A 16894-nucleotide genomic window follows, 5' to 3' on the forward strand; every position below is an offset into this window, starting at 1 on the left:
GGAAATAGAGCAGCGGTGGCCTTTTTTCTCTCGCTCCGCAGAGAGAATGAGATCATACTGTCAGCCAGTTAAAGCCACATAACAGCTTCACGTCATCCTTTACCTGCAACTGCGATTCCTCCTCCACTGTTATTGTTTGTTTGTCAGGGACCTTGTTTGATTGCTTTACGGAAAAAAACGGGCATCCTCATCTATCTATTGCACTCCCACTCGCTCCCTCTCCCTTCCACTCTTTCCGTGGTGAATGCCACTGATTTGGCTGGCATCCATCTCTTGTTTATTACAGAAACAGTCATTTATCATTTGGCTTCACAGGTCAGGGGCCTCATTAAAGTCACCAGTATGAATAGAGATGAAAGGGACAGCACGTGGACACGAGAGCTCACCACTTAATGAAATGTTGTCCCCATTAATTCCTGCAAAGCCAATGGGACACAATTGACAAAGAGGACTTTGTCTTCATTAATTATGGGCCTGCCGCGCCCCCGTCACTCCCCCGGTTGGTCATGTTTTGCCCATCTGCTGCCGGCTAATTATCCACCGCCACTTAAAGAGAGCCGCTGATCTCCACTCCGCGCCGAAATCTGCTCCCTCAAGAGCCTCCTTTTTGTGGGAAGTGAAGCAGGAATTGTCCAGAGACTTCTCAGACTTGTCTCTTTTGAACGACTATGTGAGCTATGTGAGAGGAGGTGTATAAAATGCCAGCTTCCTCATGGGAAATCAGGCGTCTTTAAAGACTTTAATGCCACCCCCCCGAGCCATAATGGCACTCCGGCGCATCTGAACTCCCACATTTGTTGGGCTGATTGTGCTGACTGGGCTCCATAACCTGCTGCACCAGGGTCCAGTCCACAGCATCACCACCAACATGATGTCTGTTGTGGGGTGGGAAGTGTTGAGCCAGCTCGGGCATTATCATAGGTGTCATCGGCAGGGTGGGTGACAGGGTGGCTCCAAGGCTGCTGTCTCCAGCTGGGCAAGTGACATTTCCCCCTCATTGATCCACCAGCTCCCTGTCTACTCCCCCAATCACCAGGCCCCTGCCTCTTCAAAGCTCCAAACCAGAACTCTGTGGTACAGAGGCGTTCCCCGCCAGATCGCCCGCACAGTTACCAAGGCACCGCCAGCCTGTGAGGCAGGGGTCCCTGGAGATGCCCGGGGTTAGGAGAGGTCCTCGCCTGAGCGCAGGCGTGAGAGGACTGGGGGTCGGGGGAGGCCTCAGCACCAAGGGAGAGCAGGAGGTGCTGATGTGTGTGGAGTGACAGACAACAACAGAAGGTAGTGGGGAGATTTCCCATGAGGAAGCTGGCATTTTATACACCTCCTCTCACATAGCTCACCAAACATAACATAGTGTTGACACTGTAGACTTGTTTGCAAAGACAGAGTAAACATAATTTAATCTTGTTTACAGCTGCATCTGTGTTTTGAAAATATTCTTTTCTGTGGTAGATTTACATTATTCCAGAATCAAGCTTGCACTTCTAGGTAGAGAAAGGTGTTGTTTTCAGAGCTAGCTTGCTAACGCTCTGACTTCTGACTGCAGGTTTTGGCTGAAGAGGAGAGGGATCCCACTGAAGCAGAGGAAGATGAGTCTGAAGAATTGGAGAAGGCCCTGTCTGTGGAGCGCTTTGGGGACATCATCTTGGAGACCGCGGCCAATGGCGCAGAGAAAATGGGCCGCAGCTACAATGAGAAAGACTTTGAGTGTAAGTGGTGTTGTGGCAACAGCCAGAGGGGAGTCACAACCACAGGGCGTGCGAATAGGACTACAAGGCAAAGGTTGATTCAGTGACTCTTGTACACACACACACATACACACATACTTACACAGACCCCCCCACCCCCCCCTCCCACACACACACACACACATTGACTTTCAAAAACTTGCAAATGTGCTGCCATCTTTGTTTTGTAAGCGTTATCACTCATGGGCGAGTGGACCTTCCTAAGGGTCCGCTCAGTGCGTCTCGTCCCTTAAGCTTGCCTGGGTGAGATTAATGGCCCTGTCACTGTGAGAGTCTTGTCAAGGCCTGGCTTCTAAGGAACGGAGCCTCACTTTAACGGCTCCGCTCTGTTCCGCTGACCCTCTCGGAGCCCTGCGCTAAGCCACTGGCCGCCCGCCACAGATATTGTAAATCTTGTCCTTGTAACTGAGTCTGCCGCACTTTTATTGAAACTTTGCATGTCTGCTCTGCTTGTGCACAAATGTTTTTGTCATTATGTTAGAAGATAGATGAGTACTTTAGTAAAATAAAACATCTATAAACAGGCACATATAATGCATGTGTACATATTTACCACATACACTATGTACACAATAAGATATCCAATAGATATTACACTAAATTCAGATGTGAGATGTAGTTATAACTGCTCTCAAGAGTATTTATATATAAATAATGAAGAACTTAAAATTTACAACTTGTTATGATTAATTTTTAAACATTATAAACTGTATAACTTTATAAAGGCTTTTGCTTTTTTTGAGACGGAAAGTGAAAAATGTGAAAAAGGGGAAGAGAGCTATTGAGAGTTGGATAGGGAAATAAGCACAGGTTGGGTTTGAACCAAGGGCACTTGGACGTCTAAATGGGTGGGATGCTTCCACTTGCATCTTGATGTTTTGATCACTTTTAATAACGGAAGCTCTTCTATAGGTGTGGACAAGTCCTTGTGCAGTTTGTCATTATATTTTTTTTGTTTAATTTGTAAGTTAGTTTTCTCAGAGGCTTTATAGAAAGTGAAGTCTCAACCAGTAATCCGTTGAGGATTAGTAAATCATTGTAGAACATTACACTGAACATTTTCTACAGAGGAAATTCCACTTATCCAGTCATTTTGCCTGATTTTTACGAGTTTGGCCTCAACACAACTTCAGACTACCTCCAGAGGCAGAGCTCACTTCTCCCAGCTGCTGTCTGTGGCTGCCTCAGCTCAGTATACTGTAGGTTCTGTGTCAGTGGAGAATTTCTGAGGACATCACAGATGCACTGTAACTAAAGTCATTCAGCATGAACAGAAAGAGAGACAGTTGAAGATATACCCCAGAGTGAGGCCTTTACTGTATGTTCCATCATCTGGAGATCTTTGGGGTTTTGCTGTCAACCAACTGACACCTGCCTCCAGGTATGTGACTGACAACCCAAGGAGTAACTTTCTGACATCAAAGTTCTGACTGGTGAAAGCAGAGTACATTCAGGACAGGATGTCTCTCTACTGTTTCTTAGGCTGGTATGTGGTAGGCCTTTAGAGCCCTATGAGGGTGCCATGTTGACAGTGCAGTCTGCAGTCTTGGGTGATTAGTCATTGAGTCATCAGGCTGTTGAAGCAACTACATTGGCCCGTAAAGAATCAAGGAATCAAATGCAGTACTGTATAGCATAGCAGTTCTGTCTGAAAGGTGATCCTTTTCTCAGAGATGAGCTGATCATCAGGCTTAATCTGAAGAGTCGTGTAAGGTGGCAGGTAAATAGTTCCCAATTAATAGCCCAAGCATTGGATGTGCAGGATGTGGCATGCCTCATGCACTGAAGGTGTGAAGCCCTATTGTTTCTGTAAAAATCATAATTATTATTACACATGCACGCATGCAAGTACACACATGCACACAAACAAACACACACACGTACATGCACACAGACACAGAACAGGCGCGCACACACACGTGCACACACACTGGGCTTACACAGTACCACTATCAGAAACCCAGTGCTTCCAATAACTAAAACTTGTGAAATGTAGCACACAATAGCTGCTGTATTTCACAAATGTGTTCACACAGTAGCCCGATTTTGCGTGTCTGTAACTCAGTGTTTCCCACAGAATTGGATTACATTTGTGGCGGTAGCTGACTTGGACAAGGGGGGGGGGGGTTGTAGGATGGGGGGGTATTAAGATCGTCTTGGTAGTGTATAGGTCTAATTGAGTGCCAGTCACTTAAGACTTTCGTGAGTAACACAGTTAAAAGGCTGCTGATGTGTGGATGCAATTCATAACGTTTTCTACATAGTTAAAATAAAGGTTACTTCTCCTTGGGACAAGCACTTTTGAATTTTGGAAAACACTTTTCCATTTACATCGGGATTTTGTAAACATTCAGTGTCAGTCAATAAAATGAGCCCTTCAACGAAATTGACAAGCAGCTGTAAGTAGCCTAGGCTACGCATGCTAAATTCGACATCCAAACAGTATTCTAATGCAGTGGCGGAACAAGTTAGAGCCGGGCCGGGGGCGGGTCACATGACCGGGCCCTTTATTAAACTCATCATAACATAATTTTACAACATAGGCTTCACATGCCCACAACAGCTGGTCTTACAAGCGTCAGCGCCACGGAGAGCAACTTTGTCATTTTGAAGTCCATGAACGTACATGAAGTGTAGCCTAACCAAGAGAACAACAACAAAAACATTAGGCTACATGACCCCTAATAATAAAACAACAATAATACGCAGCACTATTTGAAGGGCATAAGACGAGCCTTGCGCTCCACGAACTCGTCCACGATGCTCTGTGTATGTCCATTTTCTTTGCTCTCTCATTCTCTATGGTGGTTTTTAATGATCTTTAACTTGGAGAATGAGCGCTCAGAGGTTGCAACGGTGACGGGAAGAGTCAAAAATAAAATTAGGGCGGTGCAAATCTCACTGAATGCAGAAGTTACTGCTGGGTGGTTGCATTGGCGGAGCGAGGGGGTGGTTTCGGGGGCTCAAGCCCCGAATCTCTTTTCAAAAGCCCCGAATCTTTTTTGTATGTGTTTTCAATTTCCAACGATTCTAATTTCTAATTTAACTTCCCCTCGGTTTCTCTATAAATGTTACAAAATGTAGGCCCTATCCTACTATTACTGAGCAAATATCTCTTACTTTCAAAGCACAATATTGACAGATAATCTGATTTCCCACACGATGAGTTTAGGCAATGCCAGGAGATGCGGTTTACGTCATAAACCTGGCAGGAAAGTTCAGAGCGGCGCAGTCAGTTTAAACAGCAAGCCGGTAAGAAAAACTATTGTCAAGACATTAGCCTATGCAATTAGGCTAGGCCTACTGTACCCCGGAATACAAAAACAAACTTCAGAAAGACAGAGAGTTTGTTGTACTGTATTCTGTAGTCTGTATTCTATAGTTTCAATGACCGAATTAGTAGATATAGCCTATATCTGCAGTTGAGTTCGTTCAATTTATTGTATACAAGCCTATAGGCTTGTAGCCTAGGCAAATATGAAACGGAGATGTAACGTGGCTACCGGCGGGATTTTGAACTTGCGTGTTTCATGCATTTTAGGGCAAAAAATACCATGGGATTGATGTGTTCTCCATTTGAGGAACGTAATCAATTGCGGACGTGCACAGACAGCTCAGACACAGAGCGCATATAGGCCTAGGTTAGGTTAGGCTACTTTCACTTTCTAGAGCGCATTCATTAGGCTAAAAGATGCTTCATACCAAAACAACGATCAAACATTATCAAATGTATCATGACGTGTTGTCACAAAGACTTACAACAATTAGAAAATCGAAACCAAAATCATGTAGGCTAAGTGTAAGTGTTCTTTCATTGACGCCTGCTGTAGGAGACAATATCGTTGATCCAATTTTGTAAATTTGCACGTCGTAAAGTTCAATATGAGAGTTAAAATAAAGCCAGTCATACAGCAGAACATTTTATTCAATATTTTACACCTACTAAATCATCAAAGTAAATTTCAAAACTTTTCAGCAACCGTGAGTCATAACTCGTCCTGACTGGGGCAACCTATAAGCCTAATATGTCCCACTCTGATGAAAATGATTGAAATGAAACCGTTCGCATGATCTTAGCTCCTTCGGCCTTGTGCGGTGGGAGAGGCCAGTCCCACCTTACCCGGAGGTGGGGGAGGGGCGCCTTTGCACCGGGCCCCTGCGGGTCCCGGGCCGGGGGCGTGCCGCACCCCCTCAAGCTCCGCCCCTGTTCTAACGTTAGCTTTGAGATACTGCTTGATTGCATAACTTAACTTAGTTTAGTCTCTTTAATGTAGCCTACTATGTTGTGATAAGACCTTAGCAGAGTTAACTTCAATGCAGCAGTTTTTAACAAATGGTCACTATGCTAAGCGGATTTAATAGCAATTTAGCCGGACGTCTTCTATGTGGCAACAACAATCCTTTAACAATCGTGAATATTTTGTTAAATGCACATGCAGAGGAGAGGCAGCGGGCTATGAGAGAGAGCGGGGCGGGGTAAGGAAAGGCTGCGTGCGTAAAAAGCGCATCTCAGTGGCAATGCAAGGATTTGATCTTATATTTAATTGAATTTAAATTAAATTAAACATAGAATATTAATCTGTGGTGGCCGATTTTGATTTCATGGCGCACCGCCACAGATTAGTCAATGTATGGGAAACACTGGTAACTGCCAACACACAAGATGATCTGTTGGTCCCTCCTTTGTTTGGTCTTCGCTCTCCCAGTGTTTAGCAGCCTTCCTCTAACAGAGGCCCAGGACTGGGCAGTTCGGAACTCTGCATGAAAACAGGAAAAATTCTTGACATGCTTTTCACAAAGCCTCCCATGTTCTCACCCCCTGCTTCACTCCCATCTTTCTACTCCCCCAGACCACCGGCACATGTTCCACCACACCCACCACCCGCTCTCCACCCACCTCCCCCCACCCCAGCGCCTCCGCAAGAGGGTGCTCAGCATGGACCGCCGGCGCAAGAAGAAGCGCAAGAAAAAGAAGACCTCCATGCCCCCTTCCGAGGTGACCCCTACCATCCACGAGGTGGACGAGGAGGAGGCCGAGTCCGACGCTGAGGGCCAGGGCCCTGCAGCCACACCCACGGAGGCGCCTGAGGACCAGCCGCAGGTAGGCCCACGTGGGATGCCTGTTTGAAACACTGGTCAATGGTTTACTCTCGAGAAAAAAAACTCGAGTTTGTTTGTATTGCATAATTGTTTGTTTGTATTAGTTGGTATATTTGTCGAGAGCATTATTGCATCACATTGTTTACAGATGGGATCAGGTCAAGTCTGTACACAGTGTTATGGGTAGTTTCACCCTCAGCATGTAAGTGTAACCCCCATTTTAAGACACTTCAAGCAAAGCTTTGAAGGAGGATTCATGGCAATGACAACTGCCACCTTTCCCTGACAGTAAGATGAGAACTGAACAAAGAGCTGACACCTGAATAGATAGCAATCTGCTGAGTGTATGTTTAACAGGTAACTGCCCAGAAAGACAGAGCGATACACCAATATAGAGTGACACAAAGAAAGAGAGCTGCTGGGAGTGTAGACATGACCTCATAAGAATAAAAGTGAAAGTTTGAAAGCTGCCTGCTGTATTGATGACAGAATGAGAGGGAAATTATGTGTTCCGTGAGGGTAATGGTGTGTGTTGTCCTCTCAGTTTAGTTTGGGCAGTGAGGAAGACCTGGCAGCTCCCCTGCCTTCCAGCAGCTTCCACATGGAGAGCGAACGTCCCCCGGACCCCCAGGAATCCGCGCCTGCCAAGGAGGACTCGGAGGAGCAGGAGGAGATGCAGGAGCGACAGGAGGAGGAGGAAGAGGAGGACGAGGCCCCCAGCAGGTAGAGCTCCTGCACTAGTCTCCACTCCTTAACACTGTAACAAAATAAGTTTATTTTGTTGTATTTGACCAGCTGGATTTAGATATTGAGTGAGGTGAGAGGTGTGACAAATGTGCAGCATTTGCACAATGTCTGCTTGTAATCCTGTCTGCTTGTAATCCCTTCCTCTCTCCTCTCCTCTTCATCCCTTATTTTCACTTCTTGATTCTTGATTTGACAGATAAGAATAGGCTTTGAGAGAAAAGAAGAGATCATTTTGCCTATGAATCATAGTTATTTCATCATTTATCTATGGTTTCCTTTTTTAAAAACCATTGGCTGTTTAGCCAGCTGACACATTATTTTTGAAAGTAACACTTTGTGAAAGAACATGAGGTTGCAGTGTGTTTTGTGCCCAGGCAGATCTGTGTGGATATAAACGATGCTCATTGTGGTAATTGCCCAGAGGCATACATGTGAGCTCTGTCTGGAAACCCATCTGGCTTATAAAAACACAAGGCAATCAGGATATAAATTATTGGGTAAGGCCATGCATAATGTATAGGGCAAGCTGTGGATCTCCAGTCCTCAGTGATGCTCAGGTACTTGTCTGTTTTCATATCTGAACGCACTAATCCACAGATTCAGCGTGGATTTATTTAGAATTTTTTGAGCCACATAAGAAAATGAGGACAATAGGATGCAGCGCTGTTGTACAATAACACGAGTAAAAGTGGCATGTGGTTTTGCTGATGCAGCACTGAAGTGAGGGGATGCCAGTGTTGCAGCGCCATCTGCTGTTTGCAACGTGCAATCTAGTCTAGCGGGTTTACTTTGGAGCATTTGTTTTTGTTGTCAATAACAGTGTAATGCATATATAGTTATAACCATAAAATAACTCTGTGGATATGATGAATAGACTGCTTTCTCCCAAATTTCATGTATATATTTTGCATCTTGTTTTTATTGTGTAAGTTTTTATTTGGACCTAAAACATATAAATCAAAAGAATTGTGGTAGCAATTTGTTTATATTTTTACAACAAATAAACTTCATACTGTCTCTTCATACACAGGTGCAGACCCAAAGAAGATGTTTATTTTAAACACAAACATTCAACTTTCAACAACGCACGTTTTTACAAAGGCTGCATTGTGATATTTATGGTAACCCGTAACTTGTAAATAATGTGCAGTCAGTGCATGTCTAGCTGGGCAAGATTCCTAGATTTGGTGCCTAAACAAAAATCAGTCTGTTATGTGTAGTTGTCAATCACATGTAAAGTTACTGTATGCTTTGTATCATGCACTTGTTTGTATCTATAGTCAAGTCTCTGTGCTCTGTGTTGTGTCTCTTCAGGTTCAGTCCAGCTGTGGAGCCGGCCAGCGTGAGCACACGTGGCTGGTTCCGGCGGAAGCCCCTGCATCGCCTTCCGGGAGCCCAGCGCACCAGCTACGACCTGCGGGAGCGCATCTGCATCGGCAGCATGACCGCCATGGAGACGGCCGTCTACCAGAAGGTGCCCACCGACGAGGCCGAAGCCCAGATGTTGGCCAGCGCCGACCTGGACGACATGAAGAGTAAGCAGACCAGCAGGGGGCAGGAGGGTCAAAGGGAAAAAGCTCTCAGTCACAAAATAAAAGTCCTCCCCCATTTCACCTCCTCTCATCTCCTGCCACTGCGTCAGCTGATTGGATTCATGACTTGCACCTCCTTTCCTTATTTTATTGCAGTGTCTGTTATGAATTTCATGCAGTCAGAAGTGACTCCAGTCCCCGGTTCAGCTCTGAGGGATGTATTAATGTGTGGTCAGAGTTCTGGTTCCTGTGTTTTCAAGTTCAGTTAAAGTCTGCCCCGCTACTGCAGCTCTGACAGAGTCATCATAGTGGTCTGAGGAAGCCGTGTGGTTGTGAGGATTAGTGTAGTGCATGCCAAGAGTATTAAATCTTTAATCTACTCTTAATCTTTCTCTTTACTTCTATTTTTTTGTTGGAGTGTTGACGACGAAGCGGGATGGCTGCAGTAGTTTGGGTCTCGTCTCTGGGGGATCACTTTAAAAGTCAAGCTGTGCGATTCTAGGAAGGGTGGAACCCAAGAACGTCAGGCCCTGTTGGTCAAAGCCTCATTACGAGGCCATGCAGCGAAGCAAGGACAGCAGTGGTCTTGCCTGGCTATTTGTTTGTTAACTTAGAAGCCAGCCATTTGGTTTGTTTGAGAAAGGGGAGGACGGCTTTGTGGTCTGTGGGCACGTCCTCCATGTATGTGTTGTGGCGGTCAGAGTAACTGCAGCCTCATCTCCTTGGCATGGGCCATCCAGTCAGTGGGCCCTCGACTCATCCCAGCCTTATTAAACACGAGTAAACAAACCCTGAGATTTCTCAGATGCGGTCGGGGGTCACCAAGGGCCCCTGTGTCCATATGGCAATTGGACTTTCAGCTATTTTCCTCCCATGATCGCCTGTAATAAAACAGTCTCCTTTGGACCCCGGGCATAGCTAAACAAACCTCAAATGTTGTGTGCAAGTAATGAAATGCTGAGCGATAGGCTATAATCAGCAGACCCTATCACTGACCCCTCCAGCTTTAAAAGTCATGGTGGACTAAAGAGGTTGCTAAATTTAATGTATGCTCATCAGATGGGATGTGGATTAAGCTCCATGATAAACCACTGCTATGCGTTAAATGCTACGTATTCCTCTCCTGTGCTTGGGGGGGGGGGGGGGGGGCATGCTGCTGGATTTCTTTCCAGAGATTTTGCAGCAAAGCCTTTGTCAGCATCCCCTCTGCCTGATGCGAGGGGGTTGGGGTTGGTGGGGGGGGGGTATAGTCCAGTCAGATCCCATGCTCCTCCACTTGCCCTCCCAGCTGTTGTGAGCTCTGTGAGATTTGTGGTGGCATGTCTGCCATGGGAACAGTTACAAACAACTCTTCATTAGCCAGCCATATGGTCCTGTCCTGCTGTGTCGCTGGGCTGGGAAACCATTCCCTGCTTTACCCTACACACACCCACACACACACCCCCCCCTGAAATGTATACGTCAAGTTTTACCTGTGGGAAATTAGTCTTGCCATCTACTTTTCTACATCTGGATTGTTGATCAAGAAAACAACTGCAGATGTTTAATTGATAAACATCTTGTTTTAAAAGCAAAGATAATTCACAGAACGTGTTTCAATCTGAAACACTGCAACCAGAAAACTAGTAAATAGCTAAGTGATTTTAGATTGTAAAACAGCCATTTTAGATTTAGACCCATGGCTGCCCTCCACTGGCAGGCACACTAGTCAGTCAGCCTGTAATCTGCTCTACCCCACCATATCCTGACATGCTGGAATAAATTAGGATTAACTCTCCTCAACCCAACCGCATGCACATCACTCACTGCTACTCACTTATCATATAAAACCAGCCTATTCATGGTGCCTGAAGCCCAGGTGTGTCAGAGTGAGTGAGAGTTCCCCTGCATGTGCATGCTGTCTCACCCCTGACACACTTCCAGGGTTGGGGAGCCGTGGACGCCTCCCTCCCTCATGACCATCAGATTGTGCAACATCAGACCAGCTGCACAGGACACGTGTGTTAGAGTGGCTTGTGAATGGAGAATAAGGGCACATAGGTCCACTCTCCTCCTCTCACACACTCTCTCTCTCTTTCTCCCGCTTACTCTCTCTCTCTTTCTCTCTCTCTCTTTCTCTCCCTCCACTCTTTTAGGTGAGCGGATGGGATGGGAGTTCAGTGAACTAGCCTCAGGCTGTAATTAACACAGTAGCTCAGATCGATTATGGCAGGCTCGACCCCGCTTGTGGCCCTTCCTGCTTTCAGAGCGCAGGCCTCATTGACTGCCACGCCAGATGGAATCGGAAACTGGGACCTTGCTCTGGAACAAGCGATTGAATTTCGGTGGCATGGGATGGCAGGATGGCTATTTGCTGCTCATATCCGCCCCCCACCTTCCACCTCAGTGGCTCCACAGCTCATGGATCAGTGGGCGTGGGGTGCGGCTGACCGCCATTCTCCTCGCACTTCCACACATTTGAAACTGATGTCGGATGCATCATCTGTTTCACTGTTATCGGGGTTGCAACATCAACACATAGTAAATAACAAATGAATGCACAAAATAAGTCTGATGATAATTCAATGATTTACTTCGGGAGAATCTATCTGCCAATTTCCAAATGATTCCAATTGTGGGAGCATTAAAAAATCCATTCCATTGTGCAATGCTAAATCCTTTTTGCAGTGTTCAGCCCAATTAATATATCTTTGAATTAAAACCCCCATCTTTCATAATGGCACATGTGTGTGCTTGTGTACAGTATGTGTTTGTTTGTGTGGTGTTTGTGAGGTGCTCTGTTATGTCTGTGCCTGAGGTGTAGTGGCTCTTTCGAGCGCTGCAGCTCTCCCTGCGGCGAGGCCTGAAGAGGCTCGGTGCCGTGCAGGTACCAGCCGAGTGAGTGAGGGGAGCGCTCCAGTAGCAATCATGGTTTCCATGGAGACGTGGGATCTAGAGACAGTGCAGCCTATCGCCAAGCACCATGTTGTGCATCTGGACGCACTTTGACTAAGTGTGACGCCGAGACGACGTCTCTCTCTCTCTCTCTCTCTCCCTCTCTCTCTCGTTTCCTGTGTTTGCGCCGGTGTCGTGGCAGAGAGATCCTCAGGCCCAACCGGGGCCTCTGCCGTCATCTCTGGTCAGTGTGCGGATGTGTCGTCTGTGTGTGGCAGTGCAGCAAGAGATCGAGCGAGCGCCCATATTTGTGGATCTGCTGCTGCCCTACTCTCTCCTCAACCAAGACTGGTGTGGGTGTTGATTTTGCAGCGCGTGACTCATCGGCGGGTTGCTCGTGTGCTGCACGCCGACGCTAGTCTGGCTGCAGATTGGGGGTGAGCGGCAGGAGGGCGCCACCGGCGCTGGGGGAAGGTGGGTGGGGGGAAGGGTTGCTGACCAGTCCCGGCTACAGCTACAAAATCAATTGGCAACGTCACGGAAACCATGCTATGCTGCCAATAGGTTAGTGGAGAGCCAAAAAAAACCCTGTGCCTGTATCCGCAGTTCCCCCGCCGACTGTTGAGCTACTCTGGTGTCCCTGCTGTTTTCTCACCTGGATCCCGCGTCGTCTCCCAGTTTGGTGGCTGGCTGGATCGCAGAGCCTCAGGCCACACGGTACCGGGCCTTGCGTGCCTGGTTGGGAACTTCACATCAGGACCAGACCCTCGCTCTCACTGTCCTTGACTGTGGACCAAAAGCATTGTTGGACATCTGGCGATCCTCCCTGGGCTGCATCTGATTTTTCTGTGTCCTTCACCTCAGGTTGATTGCGGTTCTTGGAATGGCTGTCATCCGTACTGCCTTATTGAGAAAGTTTGATGGCTTCATTCAGCTAAATTGACAAATGAAAGGGCTTTCTGGGGCATCCCTCTGCTGAAGCTGCTTTTGGATTCCTCCGTGGACTTCCTAGAACTCACAACGCTGATCTACCTCTTGGATAGAGCCCATCAGCAGAGGTCAAGCTCTCCGGGGAACCTTCTGTTCTTTTCCACAGTTTTTGTTTGTTTTTTTGGGGGGGGTTATTTGCTCTGAGGTGTGGAGAAGCTCTGCATGGAAAGCCAGAGGGCTGGGCTGGGCTGCTAACACCGAGGGCACACGGACGGAGACGCTTGGGAGCGGGAGAGCCGCACCCTGGATGAGCAGGGCACCCACCTGCAGCGGGGAGGGGTGGACGCACGGGCCCAAAAGATGACAGACAAGGAGGCCAAGGAACACAGGGCCCGGAGGGGCTCGTCTAGTGCCACCCCGTCCCACCAACCCAACGCGGGGAGTGGACACGAGGAAGGGCACCATGGCGGTCTCTTCTCGGTGGAGGGCTTTGAGGACTTTGAGGAGTTTGTCTTAGACTTTGATGACTATGATTTGTTGGAATCAATCCACACTCATCTTGGATCCCCAGTGGATCCTATTCGTAAGTCAGAGGAGGAAGTAGGTATATGACATTATCAGTTACATTCTTTTACATCACTTACATATTTTTAAATCAGTTGTTTGTGTACATAAACTATGGATATTAGTAAATATGATCAAACCATTTAAAACATAAAGTGGGATTGAGTGTACTGTTCTTGAAAGGATTTACATTTGGGTGGCAAATACCATAGGCAACGCTGAAGAGCCCTGCACAAACATCATTTGCGGTCTGCTTTTGTGGCACATCACTCAATGGAATCTAATGGCTTTTTCCGTTTAGATGCTGTTATTATGACATTGTGGTAGCTCGAGCAGCCCATTCTGCGTTCTTTTCATGGATGTGTCTGATGGTGATGATCGATCAGTGGGAGTTTTGAATCGAGTTGCTGCATCGATCTCCTAGAGTAACACAAGCTAATTAAAGGCACACCCCACCCACTGTGCCCTACTCTGTGGCATGGCAATCAAAGCTCGTTGTTCTGGGCCCAGGGTGATGGCACTGCTCTGCTCAGCTCCCGTATTGATCCTGCGGCCCCGGCACACGGCCCTGGGCCTCTCTGTTGCACCGGCCAAGCGTTAACACATGCATCATTGACAAGTGTTGATGAGCCAGAGCCTGACCGCCATTGCGTTGAAAGCTTTAGAGGCTCTGAAGGTTAGAACACGGATGCTTTTGGCCCTGCCTGAAAGGCTTTGCTGCAGCGGGCAAAAAAATAATGTTTGCTCTCCTGCAATGCCATTGGTGCTTGGGAATGTGTGCATGTTTGACATGTTCTAGAGTTGCCTCTTTTTTCCAGTTGGTGTCTGGATATTAATGAGTGTATTACCCAAGAGACTCATCCCCCACTCTTCACTCTTTATCAGCCCTTGAGCCTCTCTGGCTCCTCAGGGAGATCACAACTCCTCATGAGGAGAACTAGAGTCTGAAGGGCATCCAGTTGCCAATGTCTCTGCACCCTGAGAAATATGTCCAAGCCACAAGGAAATACATGAAAGGCTTCAATTTTGTTTTGTTTTAAACATGTAAACATGTTTGAACTTGTGTACACAACATACCTACAGTGATTGTCCTTGGAGAGGGACATGTTCCATCAGTGACCTGCTGTTGCCACTTCTGTAATTCCGTAGAATGAGGGATTGCTCAGTCGTTCAAAAAGCAATACTTCAGCAAATTTAATTTGCTGTTATAGAGCTGATTTTTTTTTTTTTTTTTCAAATCTGCTCGGCGTTCTGAGCTGAATGTTTGCCAGTCGGTCCTTCGTCAGGATTGCTGTTGCGCTGCCATAATGGAATGGCTCAGCCAGAGTACAGCCAAAAGCCATCTCCTCCATGCAGTTAGGAGAAGGGCCCCATGGGAGGCTGTAACCCGCGAGCCGAGCATGTGCTGTAAAACGCAGCAGGCGAACCGTGCAGAGGGCTAGCATGAAACCCGCAGTCAGAAAGATGAGAGTGACAGGACAAACATTTCACCCCCTGCTTGCCTCCCTTCCCTCTCTCTACGCTTTGTTTACCCCATGTCCTGTGACTACTGTGACAACACAAACCAGCTGGGGGCCGGGGCTGCCTGGCAAGGGCCTCTCCTCTCCTCTCCTCTCGAGTCCCCAGGCCTTGGAGCTTGGCACTGGGAGAAGCCGAGGAGAGAGAGAGAGAGGGGCTCCCAGGAACACACCCCTTCAATTATCCAAAATTCAATAAAAGCCCTGGTTTGCGGGTTGAAATGATACAGTATTAAATCATGGCTCCTTCGATGAAAAAAAGGGGGAAAAATGGAGACTGGAGTGGCCTCAGGGCTCAACCACCCAAAGTAATTCCCTCTGTCGATTACTTTTTGCTTTGCCTAAGATTGCTCATCATCAGACTTAAAGAAGCCGCTGTTTAGTGTTTAGTGCAAATGTGGAAACATAATTGGAGAGGCTATTCTAAACAATGTAATTTATCACTCTTTTGTTCCATAGACATTCCTCTTCATTGTTTGTGCCCTAAGTTGAAATTGTGTGCAAATTTCCAATCAACAGAAGTCTCATGCTCTTTGTCTTTGCCGTGCTGTTCACAGGTCACCGATTTGAGGACAATCCCGGGGTGAGGCGTCACCTGGTAAAGAAGTCTTCGAGATGCCTGGTTCCCAGGACAAGCAACAGCTCGCCTCCTCTTACCAGTCTGAAGAAAAGAAAGAGGGCAGCCGACAAGAAGACCCACGAGGTAAGAGACGAAGGACTGGCCAGCTCTGATGAATGCACACTTGGCCTCACAGACATTTGTCTTTCCCTGGCTACAAGTGAGCTTAATAATTCTCAATTTCTGTAACCCAACATCAATATTTGAGATTAGCTGTGCTAATAGAGGTGTGGGCTGGAAGCTCAGTGAAGGTATTTCAGTTCAGTTTGCTATCTTTCCTTTCTTGGCAGGTCTTTATTGATCCTCCTTCTCTCACTTTCGCACACACACTGTCTCTCCCCCTGCCCCCCCCCCCCACACACACACACACACTGTCTCCCCACACACACACACACACACACACACACACACAGACTCTCAAAGACAGAACAAGAGGTAGAGTGATCCCACTTGAGTCAATGTGAGATATGAAATACTGCCTACTTACATAAACGCCCTGTCAGTCACTGAGCAGTGGAAGCTCCATGTAGAAGTGTGGGCTTGAGTATCTCAGCTTCCCCTAATTCTTAAATCAATCAACACTGTGGGCTCATTCTGCCCTGTGTGTGCATTAGATATTTAAGCAGTGGGCCATTACTCTAATGACTTCCTTTAGGATCGAGCCACACTCTCACCAGGCCTCTCTATCCTGGAAAACCATTGGCCTTCAGAGGCTGTCAAAGCTGTTGGTGAAAGCATCATAGAAATGGATTTAACAAGGCCCATTCTGAATTCATGCTGTGTCTGGTGTGTGTGTGTGTGTGTGTGTGTGTGTGTGTGTGTGTGTGTGTGTGTGTGTGTGTGTGTGTGTGTGTGTGTGTGTGTGTGTGTGTGTGTGTGTGTGCGCGTATGTGTGCATGCATGGGTGTTTTCGGGGTCAGGTCTTTGTGGAGCTTAATGAGCTGATCACTGACAAGAACCAGGAGATGCGCTGGAAGGAGACGGCACGCTGGATCAAATTCGAGGAGGACGTAGAGGAGGAGACTGACCGCTGGGGCAAGCCCCATGTGGCCTCGCTCACATTTCGCAGTCTCCTGGAGCTCCGTAGGACCATCACTCACGGTGAGGAGCCACAGCCAAGGCTGCAGCGCTAAATAGGTGGAGAAACCTCAAACATGGCTTACGCTGAGCGTCCTAATACACCAATAATGTGCCGGTTGCGACTCAGGTTGATGCTGAGTTGGGTGGACTCTGAATCCAACATGTAAACTTAACTTAACACAA

The 16894-nt window shown here is 47.2% G+C and overlaps 1 protein-coding gene across 1 annotated transcript in view; it reads left to right on the top strand.

Moving 5' to 3' along the window:
• Positions 1-16894, top strand: part of slc4a3 (solute carrier family 4 member 3) — a 53049-nt gene that overhangs the window by 25506 nt on the left and 10649 nt on the right. Inside the window, exons 3-8 of the mRNA XM_076263729.1 lie at positions 1547-1709; positions 6599-6849; positions 7393-7571; positions 8910-9130; positions 15570-15715; positions 16552-16732. Of these exons, the coding sequence (XP_076119844.1) occupies positions 1547-1709; positions 6599-6849; positions 7393-7571; positions 8910-9130; positions 15570-15715; positions 16552-16732 (1141 nt within the window). The remainder of the gene's footprint in view (positions 1-1546; positions 1710-6598; positions 6850-7392; positions 7572-8909; positions 9131-15569; positions 15716-16551; positions 16733-16894) is intronic.

Source organism: Alosa pseudoharengus, unplaced genomic scaffold, assembly GCF_046254945.1.
Source record: "Alosa pseudoharengus isolate Yale_2024_CS ecotype anadromous, Long Island Sound unplaced genomic scaffold, YU_APseudo_1.1 YU_APseudo_1.1_scf_3, whole genome shotgun sequence".
NCBI classification, from domain to species: domain Eukaryota; kingdom Metazoa; phylum Chordata; class Actinopteri; order Clupeiformes; family Clupeidae; genus Alosa; species Alosa pseudoharengus.